The sequence below is a fragment of the Gossypium hirsutum genome, chromosome A11 (genome assembly GCF_007990345.1).
Source record: "Gossypium hirsutum isolate 1008001.06 chromosome A11, Gossypium_hirsutum_v2.1, whole genome shotgun sequence".
Classification (NCBI taxonomy): Eukaryota; Viridiplantae; Streptophyta; class Magnoliopsida; order Malvales; family Malvaceae; genus Gossypium; species Gossypium hirsutum.
Window position 1 is genome coordinate 92,956,544 of NC_053434.1, and position 21,149 is coordinate 92,977,692.

The 21,149-nt window shown below is 30.5% G+C and overlaps 1 protein-coding gene across 1 annotated transcript; it reads right to left on the reverse strand.

Moving 5' to 3' along the window:
- Positions 1-358: 358 nt before the first annotated feature.
- LOC107891273 (cationic amino acid transporter 2, vacuolar) lies at positions 359-6,132 on the reverse strand. The gene is made up of 14 exons (XM_016816011.2): positions 5,688-6,132; positions 4,881-5,082; positions 4,662-4,746; positions 4,356-4,496; positions 4,130-4,248; positions 3,954-4,050; positions 3,699-3,871; positions 3,539-3,605; positions 3,067-3,225; positions 2,140-2,398; positions 1,712-1,820; positions 1,121-1,233; positions 944-1,019; positions 359-835 (listed from the first exon to the last, which is right to left on the reverse strand). Exons 1-14 carry the CDS (start codon positions 5,845-5,847, stop codon positions 679-681), a joined length of 1,917 nt encoding a protein of 638 aa, XP_016671500.1. The 5' UTR covers positions 5,848-6,132; the 3' UTR covers positions 359-678.
- Positions 6,133-21,149: the final 15,017 nt, after the last annotated feature.

Genomic DNA, 21,149 nt, shown 5'->3' on the forward strand with positions numbered 1-21,149 from the left:
CGTCAACTTACTAACTGTTTAATCAACTTAAAATATAATAAATTACTAAATGTTTAATCAACTTAAAATATAATAAAATAATAAATCAATAACATCAATGATTATTTCTTTAAATTTAACCAAAATATAATTTAAAACATGCTTAAATATCTGACTGAACTCGTAATTTACTCTTCTAAAAATATCGATAAATCCTAATCCATATCCATAGATATACTTGTACGTGCTGCTAACAATAAAAAAAAGCCACCAATTCCTAGCCTCCGTCTGCATTCTCCCCCCATTCCAGCACAAGCTGGCTAAGACTGTAATGGTTCTTTTCTTTTATTACTCCATTATCATTTATGTGATTCATTACTTCAAAGGCTAAAATTTCATCCCTTCACTTCTTGAGAGAGTGAAAAGAGACGAAAATCCATATTTAATTTACATTTTTAAATGAGTTTTCCCAACCTCAGGATACATATATGCTATATACAAGCTAGGGAGTGATTTAAGGTCACATCTGCCATGGCTGCCACAACAACTTACAAATACAACAAATTGGGGAAAATGGGATATATAAAAATAACTAAAAATTACAAACATTCAACGTTGAGATTCTTCTGCAAATACCAAAGACCACCAACCATTGGTTCCGACATATATTCCACATTGTTTCCTGCATTCATGGTGGAATTAAGCCAACGAGTCACCCGAGGATCGATAAATTTCATCCGCATGAGCTGCAGGCACATAGACTGCATCCAGCAGAGAGCTGTGGGATCGACCATAGAACACATATACAACCACCCCTATCAAAAGCCACACCGATACCCTAGCCCATGTTGCAGCCCTGATGATTGCAAAAAAAACAAAAAGATGAGAATTCCGGAGAGACCAATTTCAGTAGCATCCAAAGACTCGGAAAATAAATAAATATTACACTTATTTTGAGACTTACCCCAAATTGATGAGCAGGTAGACATTGATGAGAATGCAGACAATTGGTAGAAGTGGAACAAAAGGGCATATGAAACCTGAATAATATCAAATATTGCCTCATAAATTGATTAAACCATTAATATAATGAGTACGGGAATGGCAAGCATCCATGAAATAGAGAGTGCTGAAAGCATACCTCCGGTATGGCCGAAATTATGCCTTGCATCATCTTGATCTATACAGGTGAGCACAATCAAACCAGACAGAAGAAGAACACCACCAACTCCGCAACATGTTAACCGAATAAGACTAGAGGAAGATACCAACAACCATCAAAGCCCAAAGAAGAAATTAGATAATGAAATAATTTGAGAAGATAAGATTCAATGGGAAGATAATAAAATAAATTGAATATTCTTCAGCTATATGTCACAAACCACTAATATGTTCATCTGGGCCTATTTTTCTATCATCCTGTATCAACAAATAGTGAACGTAATACATGTCCTCCAGCCAAGTATTGGAAAACTGGGTTTTCAATGCCCTTGATCCGTATCAATGAATAACACCAGAGCACGGTAAATTTCCTCTCTATCTCCACTTTTTCATCTTTTCTTTTGCATAATTATTGTCAATACATTGGGAAAGTTCCTAAACCACCTTTCCCAAACTTGCGACATTGAATGAAAAAGCTTAATAATGGTTAAGAGTAATACTAATATATTTGCCTTGATTTCATCCTGAAAAAAATAAAAGTAGTTCAACAACACAGACATGATCAGCCTACCTCGGAATCCACACATTTGAAGCTGCAAAGGTAAGGCCAAATGCCCCTACACATAATAACATTATGGTCCAACCAGCAATTTTTCGCCTGTTCTGTTCAGTGAGGGTCCCTGCAATTATCATTACAGAGCGAGAGAATCAAGACTTCAAGAAATGCCAGTTCACGAAAAGCTTCACGCAACAAATGAAAGCTACAGCTATTACAGGACAGTCGCCACCCACTCCGAATTGAAAGGGGTTTCAACTGAAGTTCCAAAATATTCTATAAAATTACAACTAATCATTTCTTTCTCTTCTAAAAGCAAGGAGAAAGACTTCAAGCACAGTGCTTGCAGAAGCTAGCGATCAACCTAGACATTTTGTAATGATTGCTGAAATGAACTTAACACGATATCTATAACAAAACATGTCAGAGAGCAAGGAACTTACAATAAGCCTGAGCTTCTTGTTTTTCAATAATGGGGCAATCAACTACTACATTTTTATTGCCAAGCAAAGGCTGAGAACTGTCTACAAAGGTACTTGTCTCAGGGTTTTTCCCACTAATCCTCTCAGAATATCTTAATGTGACAGAACCAATAGACTCCTGAAGTGATGATGGAAATGGCACCTCATCAGGTGGGACATATCGAAGTATCAGCACGGAAATAGCTACCATAGTAAATGCAAGAAGCGTACCCACGCTGACCTGCAAAGGAAAGGCAACTTTTAGGAATTCTGTGTTGGCATAAGCATCCAAGGGGCTCTTGATAAAATTGAAACTTAAGCAGGAGGAGCCTGATTCATGGAAATCATGTGACATTAATCTTTGTGATAAAGCAAAGGCCTTTTCTGTAGAATATAAAACAACGTAACAAAACAAAACGCAGCCTTCTTTGCATGGAATCAAAACTCAAAAGAAACTAGGTCAATAATCAGCCTATTAACGATGTATTGCAAACTGTAAATGATCAAACAACTTATAGCAACAATTAGAGATGCATCGTTATATGGTAAAAGTTCCCCTTTTTTAAATGCTATGTTATGCGAACTCAGGTGTGAGTGTCAAATACATGTATGTTTGGTCTTTTCTAGGTTGTCCAATGTACTTGAAGGGTCCTTGGAGTTCACAATGTCCAAATAAGTGTCAGACTCGTGCACTTCAAGAACAATGAAGAGCCAGAGCAACATTCAATTAACTAAGAATGAGTCACCATATTAACAAAATGCACTCAAGATCAAGTAATGCAAGCATTGCAAACACACAGCTGCATGCTTATATCAATGTTTAAATTTAGACAATAATAATGTGATCCAGACCATAAAATCCAAATAGGGAGGAAAAGCTTAACCCAATTGCAAGAAATGCCTACTTACCATCCCTGCCAACTGTGAAACATCCATGAAGAATGACAAGGTAGCAGCAACTAGACCAGTTGCCAATGTGCTCTTGATAGGAACTTGGCTGCTTTTATTAACATCTGAAAAGAAGGATGGCAGCAAACCATCTCTAGCCATTGCCAAAAGAATTCGAGGCTGAAACACACAATAAATTAATCAAAAAACATAAAATAAAAAAAATTAAGATCTAAGATCAATCATGTAGGATTTAAGTGCTAGCAATTTATTAATTATAGATTAGGACCATAAGCAGGTAATTAGAAGTGTAGACGACATAGCATTGAATATTTAGTTTAGACATACCATTACATTTAACATATCTGGCTATCAAGTTTATTAGTAGTAAGAAATCCTTATCGAATCCAAAGTGCTATAATAATTGAAAGGGATCTCAAGTGTAATTAAATCTTACATGATTGTACTGGTACCAGTAAAACTTGTTTCATACCTGAGGGAGAAGTGAGCCCATTAATGTTGAACAAAGAGCAGTAACCGCTCCAATGGTTATTATGTAACTGAAATCATAACATGAAGGTTCCCCATGTAAAAAGGCTTGAGAAAATAAAAGACAAATAAATAAACACTTTGAATGCACCATGAATACTCACGCTGCCCATTGCATCCCATGGCTAGCAAAAGCAGATGAGATGGGAGTGTCAGGATCCATTGCATAATAGGGGACCAGACCAACAATCACGATAGAGACCAGCATGTACAATCCACAACAAATGGAGAGGGCTGTTGCAATACCCAAAGGCAAATCCCGTTGGGGATTCTTCACCTACAATACATGATTTCAAATATTTCAGATCATTAGGAACAAAACTTCAATATGGAGTAAACTACTATAAGAAACCATATACCTCCTCGGCAGTACTGGCAACCGAATCAAATCCAATATATGCAAAGAAGACTGTCGCAGACCCAGCAAGCATTCCATCCACCCCAAAGGGAAAATACCTATGGGATAAAAACATTAAATAACAAATTTTGAACACTATCATATCAGCAAGGAAATACAGCATGAAATGCCAGTTACCCAGTAGGAAGTTTGTATCCAGCCCATCCAGTGTTGTAACCCAGATAACCTCCTGCCACTATAACAAAGATCATGGCACATACATTTGCAGTGGTGACGATTCCTTGTGCAAATGTACTCTGCATCAGAGAAGCATAGAGGTTTTAAATTTAAGGTATCAAAGTGGTCATCACCCACACACCAAAAAAGAAAATGGAAATGGAAAACGATAGGAGATCAACAGCACCTCCTTGATTCCCACACACAAGAGCCCTGTCACAATGAAAACTAAAATTGCGGCACATGGATCTACCACAACATCAAGCCCGGGAATATATTGACGAGATAGAAAAATAGGTAGGCTATCTTCACCCCCAAAAAGCAAAGCCTAGATGCAAATATCAAAAGATAATTAATGAAATATAAATAGAAAATAATATAATGCAGCTCCCACCCACAAGAACCTCAAGTACCTTGAATCCAATCCCCGACCCAACAAACCCAGCCAAAAGGGAAAAAAGTCAAAAAAGTTCTACCAAGTAAATTCACAAACCAGATTAGGTGAAATGCCACGAGCAACAGCTGCACCACCAATTGTATACTCCAGTATCAGAGCCCAACCAATCAACCAGGCAACACTGCAAAATGACATTTGCTTGTATCAGAGGCTGGAAACTGATAAATCCATGAGAAACAAGATTGTACCAATAAAGCCACTGTTTTTCCCCTTCTAACAAAGGAACATATATCAACTTTTCAAATTGCAATTTACCCTTCACCAACACAAATGTATGAATAATGATAGGCACTGCCAGCAGACGGGCAACGACTAGCAAGCTCGGCATAGCAAAAAGCAGAGAGTGCAGCAGCAATTCCAGCTATTAGAAAGGAAATGGCAAGAGCTGGCCCTGAATGCTCTCTCGCAACTGTTCCAACAAGAATATAAACTCCAGCTCCAATTGTTGATCCCACACCTAATCACAAAGCACCAAAATTCACAATAAGCTATCTATTGTATATATAAAAATAAAAGCCGGGAAAAACAACATAATCTTAAAAGTAAAAAGAACTAAAACAAGGCAACCCTCCCAGCTAGAAGAAATAAAATCAAACCAAACATAACTCGAAAACAAGAATAGTCCCAAATCAATATGAGGAAATAAGTTCCTAAAAAATGGTAATTAACAACAAAACTGTGAATATCGATCCGAACCCATCATACAAAAATAAAAATAGAACCCGGAAAATTTAATATAAAACAACTAAAAACATAAAATCCGCATCAAAATTTCTCCCAAAACGAAAATAACTAAAAATAGAACAGATAATCGAATGTTCAGACTGCTATGAAGTTTAAAAAAGAACAACAAAAATACAAAAAAGGTCATCATAATTTTCCCCAAATAACAGCTAAGCAACACAGCCGAAAATAAAAATAAAACACACACACACACACACCACATAAAAAAAGTTCAGGATCAGATCCCCCACCAACCACTAAAAACAATATTGAATTCTCCCTCCCCCTTTCCCCCCCAGGGCAAAAGACTACCGCAAAAGATAAAACATGAAATAATACCAATTGCTATGAGATGTGGAACTGTCAACTCTTTAGCCAACTGATGATGACCAGAACGCTTGGAATGAGCGGAATCTACTTGTTTTCTTCTTACCAAACTCTTTAAACCACCCCATGAAGATCCAAACCCTTCCTTTTGGGAATCAACCAAAACACCCATGACGAATTTCCACCCAAATATAAACTTTTTAATTACTAATATTTCACAAGCCTGGCTTTTGAAAAAAAAATTTATGAACAATAAATTACTAGAAAGCTAGAAAAAAAAAAGAACTATTAACATTAATATCAGCCCCCTGAACCCTTTCAATATATAAATTTGGTTCAAAGCAACCTTTGAATTTTCTTATTTATTGTTGATGAAAGGGAAACAAGAGAGGCCGGCTTTAGAAGAGAGAACTTTTTTCCCTCTTTTTAAGCTGTTACTTGGTGGTGCTTCTGAGAAATGATGAAACTTAAGTTTCTAAAGAGTAATGAAACAGCCCGTTGCCCGTTGCCCGTTGCCCGTTGCCCGTTGCCCGTTAATTAGGAACCAACAACAATCGGGCTACCCGAGAATGATTTGGATAATAAAATACTACTATACCACGTTATTTATTTATTTCTATCATGTTACTATGTGGCATGTATGTGGAAGTTTACATGTAGCAACTAATTAATTTTTAAACCTTTAAAAATATTTTTTTATAATTCTTTAATAATATTTTAATATTTTTTAAATTTTTAATAATTTTTTTATTTTTATATATAGAAAATTTAATTCATTATTACTGTGATAATCCTCGTATATGTCATATTAACAAAGTTAACAAATAAGCTAAAAGAGTTCAAATTTTAAATAGAGAGATAAAATAATTTTTTTGTAAAGTTGGAGACCAAATAAATTGTTATACATTTAATTAAATAACAATAATTTCTTTTATTTTAAGGTAATATAAGTGTAATAAAAATACAAAAATATTTATAGTTTAACGAGGGGTTCTAAATAATTCTAGCATTACCTCCAAAAAACAGATATGTGCTTAAATAAAAATAAATATTAGATTAAATTAGATTAGATAATTATCTTCTCTATATAATTTTGACAAGAAATTTTCAAATTCGTAAGGTATTATCTTTTTTTAAAGGAAAGATTTTATCCTTTATTTTATTTTAAACTTTAAATATATATATATATATATAGTGGCAGAGCTAGGGGCTGACAGAGCTCCAACTCTCCTAAAATAGAAAATTTTTTATTTTAATTTTTTATAATTTATAAAATTTTAAATGAAAAATTTTAAATTAATAATGATAAAATTACATTTTGGCCCCCTCAAAAATAATAAAATTTTAATTTAATCTTTTAAAAATTATAAAGATATAAACTGTTAAAATTGTAAAATTACATTTTTATTATCATAAAAAGATAAAATATAATTTCATCCTCCCAAAAATAATTTTCTGGCTGCACCATTATATATATATATATATATATTAAATAGAATTTATCACATGCATTTACTATGAATTCGCGTTATTAAATCTAATATTTTGTAAGTTCATATCAATGGCCTAACTGAATAAAAGAAATTAAATAGAATTATTATAAAATGGATACAATTTTATTAATTTTTTAAAAATAACATTTTAGAAAACTATACATCTTTTAATTTAAAAATACCTATATATTCTTTAAAAAATTAAAACTTTTTAGAGCATAATTTCATTTTTCTTATATAAATTATCTAGAGAATGAGCCTACCAATTAAGAAAAAGAAATCAAGATACATAGACAGAGTCAAGGAGAAAATGTGTTGTATTAATTTGTAAGGCTTAATTTTTTTTTTAATTTTGACAAGTATAATATTATTTTTATATAAATTGTATGCTTCATAAGTTTTAGTAGCCAATTAAAAGCATAGAAAAATAATAGATTTAAATGTAATAAAAGTTTATATATAATTTTAGAATGTTTAAAAAAGAAAGATAGACAAAGAAAAATCAAAATCCATGGAGATTAAATTTTTAAAATTTTTTAAAAATTTTTAGGGTTTAAATTTTTTATTTTGATATTATAATATTATATTTTAAAATTTTTATGTTTTATAATTTTTAGTAAGCATCCATGCTAGGAGAAAAATCGTAATTTTTTTTTTCTAAATTTTCAATCTGTTATCAATTTGCTTCAGTCATTAACCGCATTTAAAAAAGAAAAATGTGGCAGCTGAGAGTGCATCACATCACTTAAACATTATTTTTCGAAAATAATTTTTTTAAAAATGAAAAATTAGAAAGTTTCTCAAATTTTTTAAAAATTCGAAAAAATATAGAATTATATAAAAATCTCAAATTTTAAAAATATTTACTTTTAAAAAAACATAAAACAAAGAGAGAAAATAAAAAAACATAAAAAATTATCAAACAAAAAAATATAAAAAAATCATCAACCAAATTCAGAAAATTCTCAAAATTTCTAAAAACTCATAAAAAAAACATATAGAAAGTTATATAAAATTTCTAGAAAATAAAAATATATATTTTCTGTTTAAGAAATATATAAAGTTAAAAATAAGAGCAAAAGTTTAAAAAAATTTGTCAAAAAATCCATAACAATCTAAAAAAATAAAAATAAGAAAAAAAATTATTAATAATTATACGGCTTAGCTAAAAAGTTAAAAAAATAAATTTTTTTTCTCTCAATGGGAGAAAACTAAAAAACTATTTAGAAACTATTTATTTCTAAATGATATGAATAACAAAGCTCCCCTGTTAGTTTATTTATAGATTTTAAAATAATACACTGTTATGAATATCTTATTTAAGTGGATGTCCATCATGATCAAGATAAAGTTTTAATGTACTTTAAATTATAATAGTTATTAGAATTAGATATCTACTTCTATTATACTTCTTATGCCTATAAATAGAGATTCTGATGAAGCATTGTAATCATCCCAATTAATTGATAAAGTACATTCTCTATTGCTTTCATATTTCCTTTGTTCTTTATTCTCTCCATCTCTCTTTATTTTATAACACTTTATCAACACGATCTTACTCAAAGTGATAGTTCATTTTATCGACGATCAAATTTATCCTCCATGATTTTCAATTTCTTTGACGACAAGATACAAAGTTTTTACAGGAAGTTTCTTTTATTTAATGTTTCATATATGATTATTATTTTCTATTCTTCTTTCATTATATATTATCATTGTTTTGATTAACTTATTTTACCTTTTGATCAATAAAGATGGTGAAAGATTTGATACTGTTATCTATATGAAATCAAGAATTCTTTCGAACTATCTTATACCTTCTAGTGATGACGGTGATGTTAAAGATCTTCAGGTATATTTTACTATGTTTTATTTATTATTTATTATAATTGAAAACTAATCATGACAACATGCATACATAGATTTTGGTTTGAAATCTCACGCATGTTTGCGATGGTGATTATGAAATAAAGAATCTATTGGGATGTTTATAAGTCCATCCTACTAGATTTGTTGCATTCACCGAAGTGAATGTAAACATAAAGAAAATAAAATATATACTAGTGGACCACTAAAAGTGGAAACATAGTAATAAATAAGAAAACAATGAGAGTTCTTAAGATAAATTTTAAAAGGGTAAAGATAACTTATGTTATCAATGTGATATGAAAGATTATTGGCCACATATGTACGTATACCCAAATATTTTGTTTCTGTTAATATTCTTTAAGGAATGTTATGAAAATGTAGTAATGAATTCTATCAATACAGATAGAAAATATTTATCTTATTTGGTACTGAAACAAGCTAATATTATTCCAATATTTGGTAGTACAAAATTAGTCGAAAGCTCCAGAAGAGCTAATATATTAATACCATGTGATGGTTAATCCATTGGTTTTAAAAGATATTCATAATGGATCTCATATTAAGGTTGTGAATGAGGAAAATATTATATTTCATATGAATAAAAAAAAGGATTGGGTTATTAATTTATAATCTTTGTGATATTCTTTTGTCATCATTCCTATTAAAAGGGTTGAAAGCAAAATATTTGATTGTGAAAGATCTACTTTTGAGTAATAGAATATGATAATTCTATCTAAAGCTCGTTATGATTGGGATGCACTTGAAGTTGCAAATTTTTTTTTTAGATATTTGAATATTTTGGCATATTCCCTGAAGCGAATATTGCATATAATTGTTTGGAAATTATATTTATTTTGTTGACTTAGTGACATTATAATATTCATATTGATTTAGACATTTCCAGTAATAGATGTCACAATAGCACTTATACATAGATACAAAGTAAAAAAAATGATAGTAAAATTATCAATTTAGTACAATTGAAACACATGTTAAAGTAAACCAGAAATTTACTAATACAAATGCATTTACTACTTGGCGTGTCCAGTTAGATCATTCTGGATCATATATGATGCAAAAATTAATTGATAATTCATATGAACATTTATTAAAGAACCAAAAGATTCTTTAATTTAAAGAATTCTCATTTGTTGCTTGTTCTCAATGAAAATTGATTCTTAGAAACTCATTCGTTAAAGTAGAGATTTAATGTCTTGTATTTCTAAAATGAATATGGGTCCATTCATCCACCATGTGGATGGTTTTGATATTATATGATTTTGGTAGATGCATCTACAAAATAATCACATGCGTTATCAACTTGTAACCTGTCGTTTGCTAGATTGTTTGTTTAAATGATTAATTTCAGATTATGCAATTAAAACAATTCATCTTGCTAATGTTGGTGAGTTTACATCCCAAGTTTTCAATCATTATTGCATGTCAATCGGGATAAAGGTTGAACATTTTGTAGCTCATATTCACACAAAAAATGAGTTAGCTAAATTGTTTATCAAATGCCTCCAACTAATAGCTAAACCATTCTTATGAGAACTAAACTTTCTATTTTAACATTAGATTATGTTGATTTACGTGTTGTACGCATCAAGCTAATAAGTTATAAATACTCCCCATTACAATTGGTTTTTATCAAGAGCTAAATATTTCTCATCTTTGAATTTTTGTATGTGCGTATATGTTCCAATTGCTTCGCCACAACGCACAAAGATGAGTGAATCCTCAAAGAAATTAATTACAAGTTCTTTTACATTATTAGATATTTTGAATGTATTCGAGATTCAATTATGACATGATTTGTGATTACAATTTTGATTCAATAGTTTTCCCGACATTAAGGGGAGAGAAATAATAACTTGTAATGAGTTAGGGGGAGAGTAATTTGAACCAGAAGTTCAATAAGGATAACTCATTACAAGTTAACTATTAAATATATTTACAAACTTAATGAGAATAACCAAGTGTTATATAGATTGATCGATTCCAAAGATAAAAAAATTCTTCTAGATGGTAATATAGTGGAGGCGGGTGCTCTAGAAGAGACCCAAGACATAACTAATAAGTAAAACTTCAAAAGAGATTTAGGTACCTGAAACTAAATTTTAAAATAATAAAAATAAGAGATCTCGATACGTTATGTCAATTCGAGAAAATGTGGAACTAAATAATAAAAGTGGTCGACAATGATTTTTCATGCAATATTATTATTGAAATAATAAAATAAAAGGAGGATCTTGAATAAATCTATTGAGAAATATAGATATGAAATAAATTGATCAAAACAGAAAGACGCAACTCAAGTACAATTAAATTTGTGGAGTTTTTGGACTAGTAATCCAAATATCTAAAGGTATAAAACCAGTAAGGGTGCAAATGAAGTAGTTTTGTAAAAGCGGAATAAAAATATGAAGTTTTTCGCTAAGTACTGGTATTGATTATGGAAAGATATAATATTGTTTTGTGGTGGATGCAATATCCTTTAAATATATTATTAAATTGACAATTCATAAAAGATTTAACTTGCATCTAATGGTTGTTGTTACAACCTTTATAAATCACTATATAGTAAAATTTATATTAAAATCCTTGAAGGATTTAGAATGCTAGAAGCATATTGAAATTCTCGGGAAATTATTCATTTATATGAATTGAAATAATTTAAACATATGTGGTAAATTTGAGTAATTGAATGAGGATTATAAAATGATCCAAAATACCTATTTGTGTTTTTATATAAGAATCATGATTAAAGTTTGTTATGATTATTGTTGAATCTCTTGAAGAGATTAAAATATATTTCCCAAAATTTCCCTCACTCATGACTTTTAAAAGAATTGTGATATAAATGGCTAGCAAATACATTCAAATAGTCATTTGAAAAACTAGTATTCAAGATTGAATACGTAGAATATGAGAAAGTATGTGATGTTTTCATAAGGGGGAGTAAATACGCATTGTACTCTTTCTCCCTTAACCAAGGTTTTGTCCCATTGGGTTTTCCTGGTAAGGTTTTTAATGAGGCAGCATATTATGCGTATTATAGATTGTGTACTATTTTTCCCTCGTTAGGTTTTTATCCCATAGGGTTTTTCCTAATAAGGTTTTAACAAGGCACATTATCTATTAATGGACTTCCAAGGGGGAAGTGTTATGAATATCTTATTTAAGTGGATGTCCATCATGATCAAGATAAAGTTTTAATGTACTTTAAATTATAATAGTTATTAGAATTAGATCTCTACTTCTATTATACTTCTTATGCCTATAAATAGAGATTATGATGAAGCATTGTAATCATCCCAATTGATCAATAAAGTACATTCTCTATTGCTTCCATATTTTATTTATTCTTTATTCTCTCCATCTCTCTTTATTTTATAACATAAACTAAATAAATTGTATATTTATCTAACATATAAATAACTATGAGAGAGAAGGCAATCTTGTTGTCATTGTTTAAGTTATGACAATCATGAGAAAGAAGAAGAAAAAGTAAAGAAAAATATTTTGAGACAGGGGCAAAGCCAGAACAATTTTTTAGAAAGGTCTAATGAAATTTTAATTTTTTATAGTCTATATCTTTATATTTTTTAAAGGATTAAATCAAATTTCTATAATTTTAGGGGGGCAAAGTACAATTTTAACTTTACTAATTTAAAATTTTTAAAAAAATTTAAAGGCCTAAATAGCAATTTTCCATTTTAAGGGGGCCGGGGCCCCTGCCAGCCCCCTAGATTCGCCTCTGTTTTCAAAGTGTTTCTTGTGTTTATATATTATGTTACATAGCATAGTTATACTAGTATTAATATATACAATGATGGAAATTTACATAATTATGACAAAATAAATCCTAAAGATACTAATACTATCATAACACTCCTCAAGTTGAAGCATATAAATCACAGGCTCCTAGCTTGTTACATATATATTGGATGCAAGGTTTTCTAAGAGCTTTAGTTAAAACATTTGTTAAGCGGTCACTTGAATGAATGAAGTTAGTAGCGATACACCTAAACACAATTTTTTGCCTCACAAAACAACAATTAATTTCTATATGCTTTGTTCTTTCATGAAACATTAGATTCGAGGAAGTATGCAGTGCTGCTTGGTTATCACATATTAACTTCAATGGGTTGATGGTTTTTTGTTTTAATTCTTAAAGTTATTTCTTTAACCAAAATAGCTCACAAGTAACTAGTTTCATAGCTTGACATTCAAATTTTGCATTAGATCTTACCACAACATTTTATTTCTTAATTTTCCACGATATTAGATTGCCTCCAAAAAGAAAAAAGTATACTGAAGTTGATTGTCTATTTGAAGGAGATCCTGCCCAACTAGCATCTAAATATCCAACAATTTGTGTACTTCCATAATCTTCATATTTTCCATTTCTAAGAGAACCTTTGACATATCGAAGAATATGTATCGTTGCATCCCAATAACCGTCACTTGGATTTTGAAGAAACTAACTAACCACATTTACAACAAAAGAGATGTATGGTCGAGTGATTGTAAGATAATTAAGCTTCCAAACCAACCTTCAATACTGATTAGGGTCTTCAAAAGCTCCCCCTGATATGGAACAACTTTGATATTAGGATCCATAGGAGCTTCCGCAGGTTTACAATCCAACATTCCAATTTTTTCCAGAATATCCAAACCATACTTTCTTTGGGAGATAATGATACTTTTTTTCCGACAAAGCCACCTAAATGCCAAGAAAGTGTTTCAACTTCACCAAGTCTTTTGTTTAGAAATGATTAAATAGATGTTAATTGAGACATGAAATACTTCATGATTATCCCCTGTAATAGCAATATCATCCACATATATACTACTAAATAGATACACTTTACGCAATTGTTGTGACGATAAAAAACTAAATGATCTGCTTCACTTAGCTTCATTCCAAATTTGTTAATAACAACACTGAAGTGCTCGAACCAAACCCTAGAAGATTGTTTCAAGCCATAAAATGATTCACGTAATCGATAAACCAAACTAGGCTCCCCTTAAGCAACAAAACCTGATGGTTGCTCCATATATACTTCCTCAATTAAATTACCATGAAGAAAAGCATTCTTGATATCCAACTAATGAATATGCCAATGGTGCATCACAACAAGGCCTTCAGCCAAATGAGCCTTCAGCCACTCTATCTTTCCATCAGAATAGGATTTAACTGCGTATACCTGTCGAGAACCAACACCAATTTTATCCAATAATAAGTGAATCTGTCGAGAACCAACACCAATTTTATCCAATAATAAGTGAATCAAGTACCAAGTATGATTAGTGTGGAAGGTATTCATTTTCTCCACCATGGCTTGTTGCCAACTAGGATTCACTTTGTTGCACTAACAGTTTTAAGAAATGACATATTCAATAACAAAAAGGTGAAGGTATAGTATGAAGGTGATAAGCAGTTATAACTCAAAAATTTTAAATTGGATGAGGGTTACGAGAAGAATAGATATCTTTCAAAGGGCAATAGGTTTTCCTGTTTGGGGCATGACCGGAGATGGAGAAGATGACAGTTGAAGAAATGAGTCACTTGGATTACACTCTTACTTAATACTTGTAGAAGGGTTAGTAGGACAAATAATTGATTGGCTATAGTAGACTTGAAGTGGTTTTGAAGGTAGGGTATAATCATAAGTGGAAAATATAAGAATAGGAAGAGTTTCGTCAACAACTTTTTGATCAATGGATTGAGAAGAAAAATATGGAGAAGTTTCAAAGATAGTAACATCTGTGAAAATGAAATATTTGTTAGAAGTAGAATCATAATATTTGTACGCTTTTTTATTATGCAAGTACCCTAAAAAGATACATTTAATAAACTTTAAAATGAGTTTTTCTTTTCATAGAGTATGATTGTGAACAAAACAAGTGCGCCTAAAAACTCATGTAGATAAAGAAAAAGGTCGTTGACATGGAAAAAAAGAGAATGATGATTTTGATTTTGCAAAACAAAAGAAGGCACATGATTAATAAGATAGTGTGCGGTAAGAAAAATATCACCCCAAATATGAAGGAGAACTTTTTGATGAATGAGCATAATTCGAGTGGTTTCAATGAGATGACAATTTCTGCATCTTGCCACTCCATTTTTTTGTGAGGTATAAGAACAAAATGTTTGATGGATGATTCCTTTAGATTTCATGAATTCTTGTATTAGAATAGAAGTATTGCATTTTTGATTGAAACACCAAATTGATTTTAAATTTCATTATAAAATTTCTTTGAATATATCAAATAATTCAAATATGTTTTTAATAAGAAATAACTAAGTGCAACAAGAATAATTATTAATTAAGGAAACAAAATAATTAAAACCAAAATTTGAACTAATATGACTAGGACCCTAAATGTTTGGATGAACAATACCAAATAAAGAAGAAATTTTAGAGTTTATTCACTTTAAGAAGGAAGCACGAGTATGTTTCCCAAGCTGACACGATTGACATTTTAAAGAAGATAATTTTGAAAGACTAGGAACCATCCTTTGAAGCTTTGAAAGACTGGGATAGCCCAAATGATTATGAAGGAAATCAACAAATAATGGAAGGCCAAAGTTGTAGGTGTAGTAGGTTTAGAAAGCTAGTATAATCTATGTTAGGGATAAACCCGATTAAACAACAAACAAGTAAAATAACAAAGAAATTAAAAAGATCGAACACAAATATTTTACGTGAAAAACCCCTTCCGAAGAGGATAAAAAACCATGGGCAAAGATAATTTCACTATAACGACAAAAAACAAAGAGTGAAAAGATGGAGAAAAAATTAAACCCCAAAATAAGAACTCTCAAAACGTAAACACAAAATTCTCTGAAAGCCTCTAAAAGCTAATACTTAAATGTGTAATGGGTTATCTTTCTAGGGAAAAAAATGGGGCCTATTTATAAGCTAAATTTATATGTCAAATAATATTAAAATAACCTACACTAATCAAAGCTTAAGTGGGAAACTAATATTAAAATAACCTATACTGATCAGAGTTTAAGTGGGAAACTAAAAATATAATTTATGTGACTCAAGTCCTCCAATCATCTTCTTTAATCTTTGATCCTGCACAGAAATAAAATGAGAGAAAAAATTACTCGACAATCAAGTTGTTTAGAAAGCTTACTAATAGAAATCAAGTTATAAGGACAATCAGGGGCATATAAAAATTATGTTAAAGGTAAAGAAGAATGAGGCCAATACCTTGTACAAGGGTTTGAGATCCATTAGCTAAGGTAACAATAGAAGAAGAAAAAGGTGAAGTAAGGGTAAAGAAAAGATTTTTGTTACTAGAGATAAAATCGGAATCACCAGAGTTAAGTATCCAAGGTCCATTCGAAGAAGACTGAGTTAGAAAAACAAAAGAATTACTTGACAGAGCAACTGAAGCAATAGTAGACATGTTTGTCTCGAAGCCTGACATTGTAGATACTCATCATAATTTGATCTGGACAACATGAAAAATTTGGCACCTAAGTATTAGTAGTTAGAAGAGGAAAAAGCTCGTCTCTTTAAACTTGGGCTACATATGCAGTTGTTCGATTTTTGCAATAAGGCTTCCAATGTAAAGCCCAACAATTGCCACGTATGTGATCATTTTTGTCATAGTAAGTGCAACGAGGCTTAGACCTTTTTCGCTGTCATTTTCGATTATCACCTTGTGGGTTAGTTTCCTAAGCTGCTAATATGGAGGATTCTACTTCTAATTGAGCTTGATTTGAAGAGATGTGAATTAGTCAAGCAATCACCTCATCAAGAGTAGGAATGGTTGGGCATGTAAGAATTTGATCTCTCACTAGAGCTAAGCCAGTTCACAACCCAATCAATGAAAACACTATAAAGAATTTATCCCTCTACTTTTCTTGATCCGCAACATTCTCAATAAGAGGCATAAGAACAATGAATTCATTTTTCAAAGATTTAACTTTCCCCAAATAACTAGCCTATCTTGCTAATTTTGTTATAGATGGACCATATTTGAAACAACTTTATAGATGCAATGAATATCATTAGTATGTAGGTTTTTGGCCTTAGTTTAAATTTTCTAACAAGTTTAGCTAGATTGAAATAATGTAACTTTGGCTCAAGCAAATGATATAACAAATTCATAATTGAGCATCAAGCTTAGCTTAAGAATTTTTACTCTTTACATCGATAACACTAACTTCCTATTCGAGATAGCCTTTATAGCCTTTCCCCATAAACCGCAATTCAATAGAAGTGGCCCAAGAAACATAATTACTATTGCCCTAGAGTTTGACAATAATAATAGTAGGAGAATTGGAAAGTATCGAGAAGACGGATTTGGCAAGAGGATCCATAGTAAAGGTAAGAGAAAAATAATTAAAAAAGAAATCAAGGTCAAATCAAATTGACGACAAGACCACCGTAGGTGGATAGATGACAGAAAGACTTGCGAGGAAAAATGATGGCTAGATTGGTGGTTCGTGAGCTTTTATGCGCCAGTGTGTGAGAGTGAAGCAAAAATAATAAGTTATGGTATGTGGTTTACATGCGCGGTTTTTTGTGGCAACTTTTCGGTTGGAGGGTCGACGGAGGCTAAGCGTTTTAATGGTATAAATGGTGAAGATCAGTAGGCTCTGATACCATATGAAATTGAGAGAGAGAGAGAGAGAAAACAACCTTGTTGTCATTATTTAGGTTGTTATAGCCATGAGAAAGAAGAAGAAAAAGTAGGTAAAAATTTTTTTTGAAAGTATTTCTTGTTCTTATACATTATGTTACATAACATATTTATACTAGTACATATATATATAAAGAAGGAAATATACCTAACTTTATGCTAATTAATCCTTAGAATTATAACATGATAAATCCTAAAGATACTAATAATATAATAATAGATACTAATACTATCATAACAAAAAAAAAACAATTGAAATGATTTATTTAAAAAAAAACTGATAAACTTAATTTTGAGATAACAACTAATAAAATGATAAAGTAAATATATTCCTTTACACTACCTTAGTAATTCTCTTTTCCTTGTAAAAATTAACTATCTATTTCATCCTCAATATATACCCTTTTGTGTAATAACTCTTCAACTTTCTTTCATAAAACTTCATTCTAATTTAGATTCATCTGATGATTTGGAAAGGAATCAATTCCCTTTGGATTCATTCTATAATTTGGTAGGTTTCATAAACTTGCCTCAATCATAGGCAATAATTTTGTAGGCAAATCTTTGGTCTTGAACTCTTCAAGTAACAATTATAAATCTTTAGGAAGTAGTTTCTACCATAGATCCTTCGCAGTAATCAAAGCATCTTTTACCACAATACAAAGGACTATTTGTGAGTCTTCATGATAAGTCTCAAATTCATTTTTCGAGTAGGCTAGTGTTATGACGAACTTACCTTCCATTTTAGGAGCTTTTGGTTTAAATGACTTATTAATCAGCAACAAGGTCATCTTCACTCCATTAATTTTCAACTTGTATATGTTCTCTCATCCAAAGTGTTGAGCATTCTTACCAAACTACCAAGGTTTATTAAATAATAAGTAGCAACCATTCATATCTACCACATTCGAATACACCTCATTTTTATGTTTCCTAATAGAGAAAGGGACTTTGCTGTTCAAGAACTTGCATATTGCCCATGGATTTGATCTATCCCATACTAAAAGGATTGGTACTTCTCTAGTGTTAGTTGCAATCTTTCAATAATACTCTCTTTGATGATATTATACTGGCTACCATTACCAATTATCATTTCGCAAATGTTACCATCAGTGGTAAACCTTAGTTTAAAAAAGTTAGTGGCATTAGGTAATATCTTTTTTCTTCAATGCTAACATCATCTTTTGTATCACCAAAATTTGCCCATCCTTTAAATTATTTGCATCATTATCACCATTAGATCTGGATATTACATTGTTTCCATCCTCCAATTGTTCTTCATATTTTCCATGCTCTATAATATTAATTCATTTTCTTCTTAGACAATCATTAGAATGACACCCAAGTTGGTTACATTGGTAGCATTTTCCAAGAATTGGCTTAGCATATGGATTCATTCGCATTTGTCCTTGTGCACGTGTCTCAATCATCTCTATTACCTTCTTTCCTACTTCATTGTTATGACTAGATTTCTCTCTTTGACATTGTCAATTGTCGATTGACTTGTTTTTCTCCATATTCACTAATGTAGACTGAAAATAATTTCTCTTGAAAAAAATCCACTTACTTGTCTTGCATTATCAACTTAGCATTTAATGCCATGTTTTAAGCTTCAATGAAAGTTTCTAATATTTTCATAATGGTTTTGTCATGAATTGCAACCTTCAATCCATCAAGATATCAAGCCACTTGTTAACTATATGATTCCATCAAATTGTTTTGCTCAGAAAAACACAAGAACTCGTTGGTGTATTCAAGTACCGACATGTCGGCTTGAGAACAACGTTGACATTATAAGAATACGATACATGCATGGATGGGGTAAAATTTTATTAAATTTCATTCACTAAATCTACCAATTTTCAAGTTTGAAAAATCAATCGACATGCGACGACTTTTTGGATGAAATCCAGGCATTTCTGGGTTGATATGTCTTCATAGCGTTCGAAAATCTATTTTTTAGCTTCTAAACACACTTTAAATCACTCAATTTCGAGTTCAGGAGCTCAAGTTATGATTTTTTTAGTGAATACTACATAACCAAAATTTCTGGACTGGATTATTACAGAAATTACGAGTTTCGGGATTTTAATTCAAATTTAAATCATATTGTATTTGATTTTTAGGCTTAATTTTTATTATATATGATCCCAATATTGTATTTTTTTAGGTTTTGTTATTTATTTATTTATTTATTCTGAATTTTGAATTATTTTAAGTTATTTAGGAGTTTTATGTTTCTAAGTCAACAAGAAAAATTAGTTTAAACTACTTCTTATTTAAATTAATTAGAGTTTCAGTATACTTGAGAGTTTTATTTAGATGTATTTAGCTAGCCTATATAAAGGCCTTTTCATTATTTATTAAAGACACAATTGTTTTTCATTAATAAAATTTCAACTCTGAGAGTTATTTTCTTTGTGCAAGATTGCTTTGTGATTTTTAAAAGCAAATTTCTTCTCGATTTTCTTCAAGGACTTGTGGGAATTCATTCCTTATCCTTCAATTTGTTAAGGATTATTTCTTAGAGTGTTGATTAAAATTATTAATTGAATTTGTTGGGGTTTATACCTCAAAATGTTCAATTGAGACTCTTATCCATCTATCCATCATATCCATCGATTTATTCGATTCATTTTTCACTTTTTATTCTATATTTTCTTTATTTATTTAGTATTTTGAATATTTATTCTTAAATTTCTTTTTATTTTATTTTATTTTATTTGTTTTTCTTATTTTCCTAAATCTATTTGGTTTCTTCTTTTTAGGTCAAATCCGAATCTTTCTTTCTAAAGTTGAACGACTTGAATACGATCTTCTTCCGCCCTCCTTATCATTTGTGTTAGACTTGGGTGTTTTTGAGTTGTTTCCTTGTGCTAAATAAAGCGTTTCTTCGATTTTACTTAAATAACCTCTAATAATATTTGAACTAGTGACAAAAATAAATAAAAATTCGTGGATGAATTTTTTTGCAGAAAATTTTCAGATCTTATATTTAGCAATCTATTTTTTGTGATTTTAGCACATCAGAAACACTTTAAACAAAATATTCAAATTGTTTTCTATTGTTTCGGGTTTTCTGTTGGGTAGTTTATTTTCTTTGATTCTAGCATAAGATTTTCTTTAATTTTTTTTCTTTTCTTTATTCTGTTATGCATCTTAACACATTTAAAAGCATAAATAATGGAAACAAACTTAAGAATAAATAATAACAAACTTAAGAACTTTTTGATTCCATGTTGGCTTGTCATTGAAGTCTAGATTATGCTTTTTTGGACATGATGTTTGGGTCAATTCTTCTACTTCACACCTATCAACATTTTCATTTGTATTATGGGTATTTATACATAATTTCATTCTTCCCATTCATTATTCTAACCGTTAAAGGTAGTCTCTAATAATACAAAACTCTTCTCAAAAAATTTGATTTCTTTGAGGA

What these genes read in the sequence shown, in the direction of transcription:
- LOC107891273 (XM_016816011.2), bottom strand. Translation starts at nt 5,847, where the DNA reads ATGGGTGTTTTGGTTGATTCCCAAAAGGAAGGGTTTGGATCTTCATGG. An exon ending in TTTCACAGTTGGCAGGGATG is followed by an intron (nt 2,399 to 3,066) that starts GTAAGTAGGCAT and finishes TTTCCTTTGCAG; the next exon opens with GTCAGCGTGGGTACGCTTCT. An exon ending in TAATTTCGGCCATACCGGAG is followed by an intron (nt 1,020 to 1,120) that starts GTATGCTTTCAG and finishes GATATTATTCAG; the next exon opens with GTTTCATATGCCCTTTTGTT.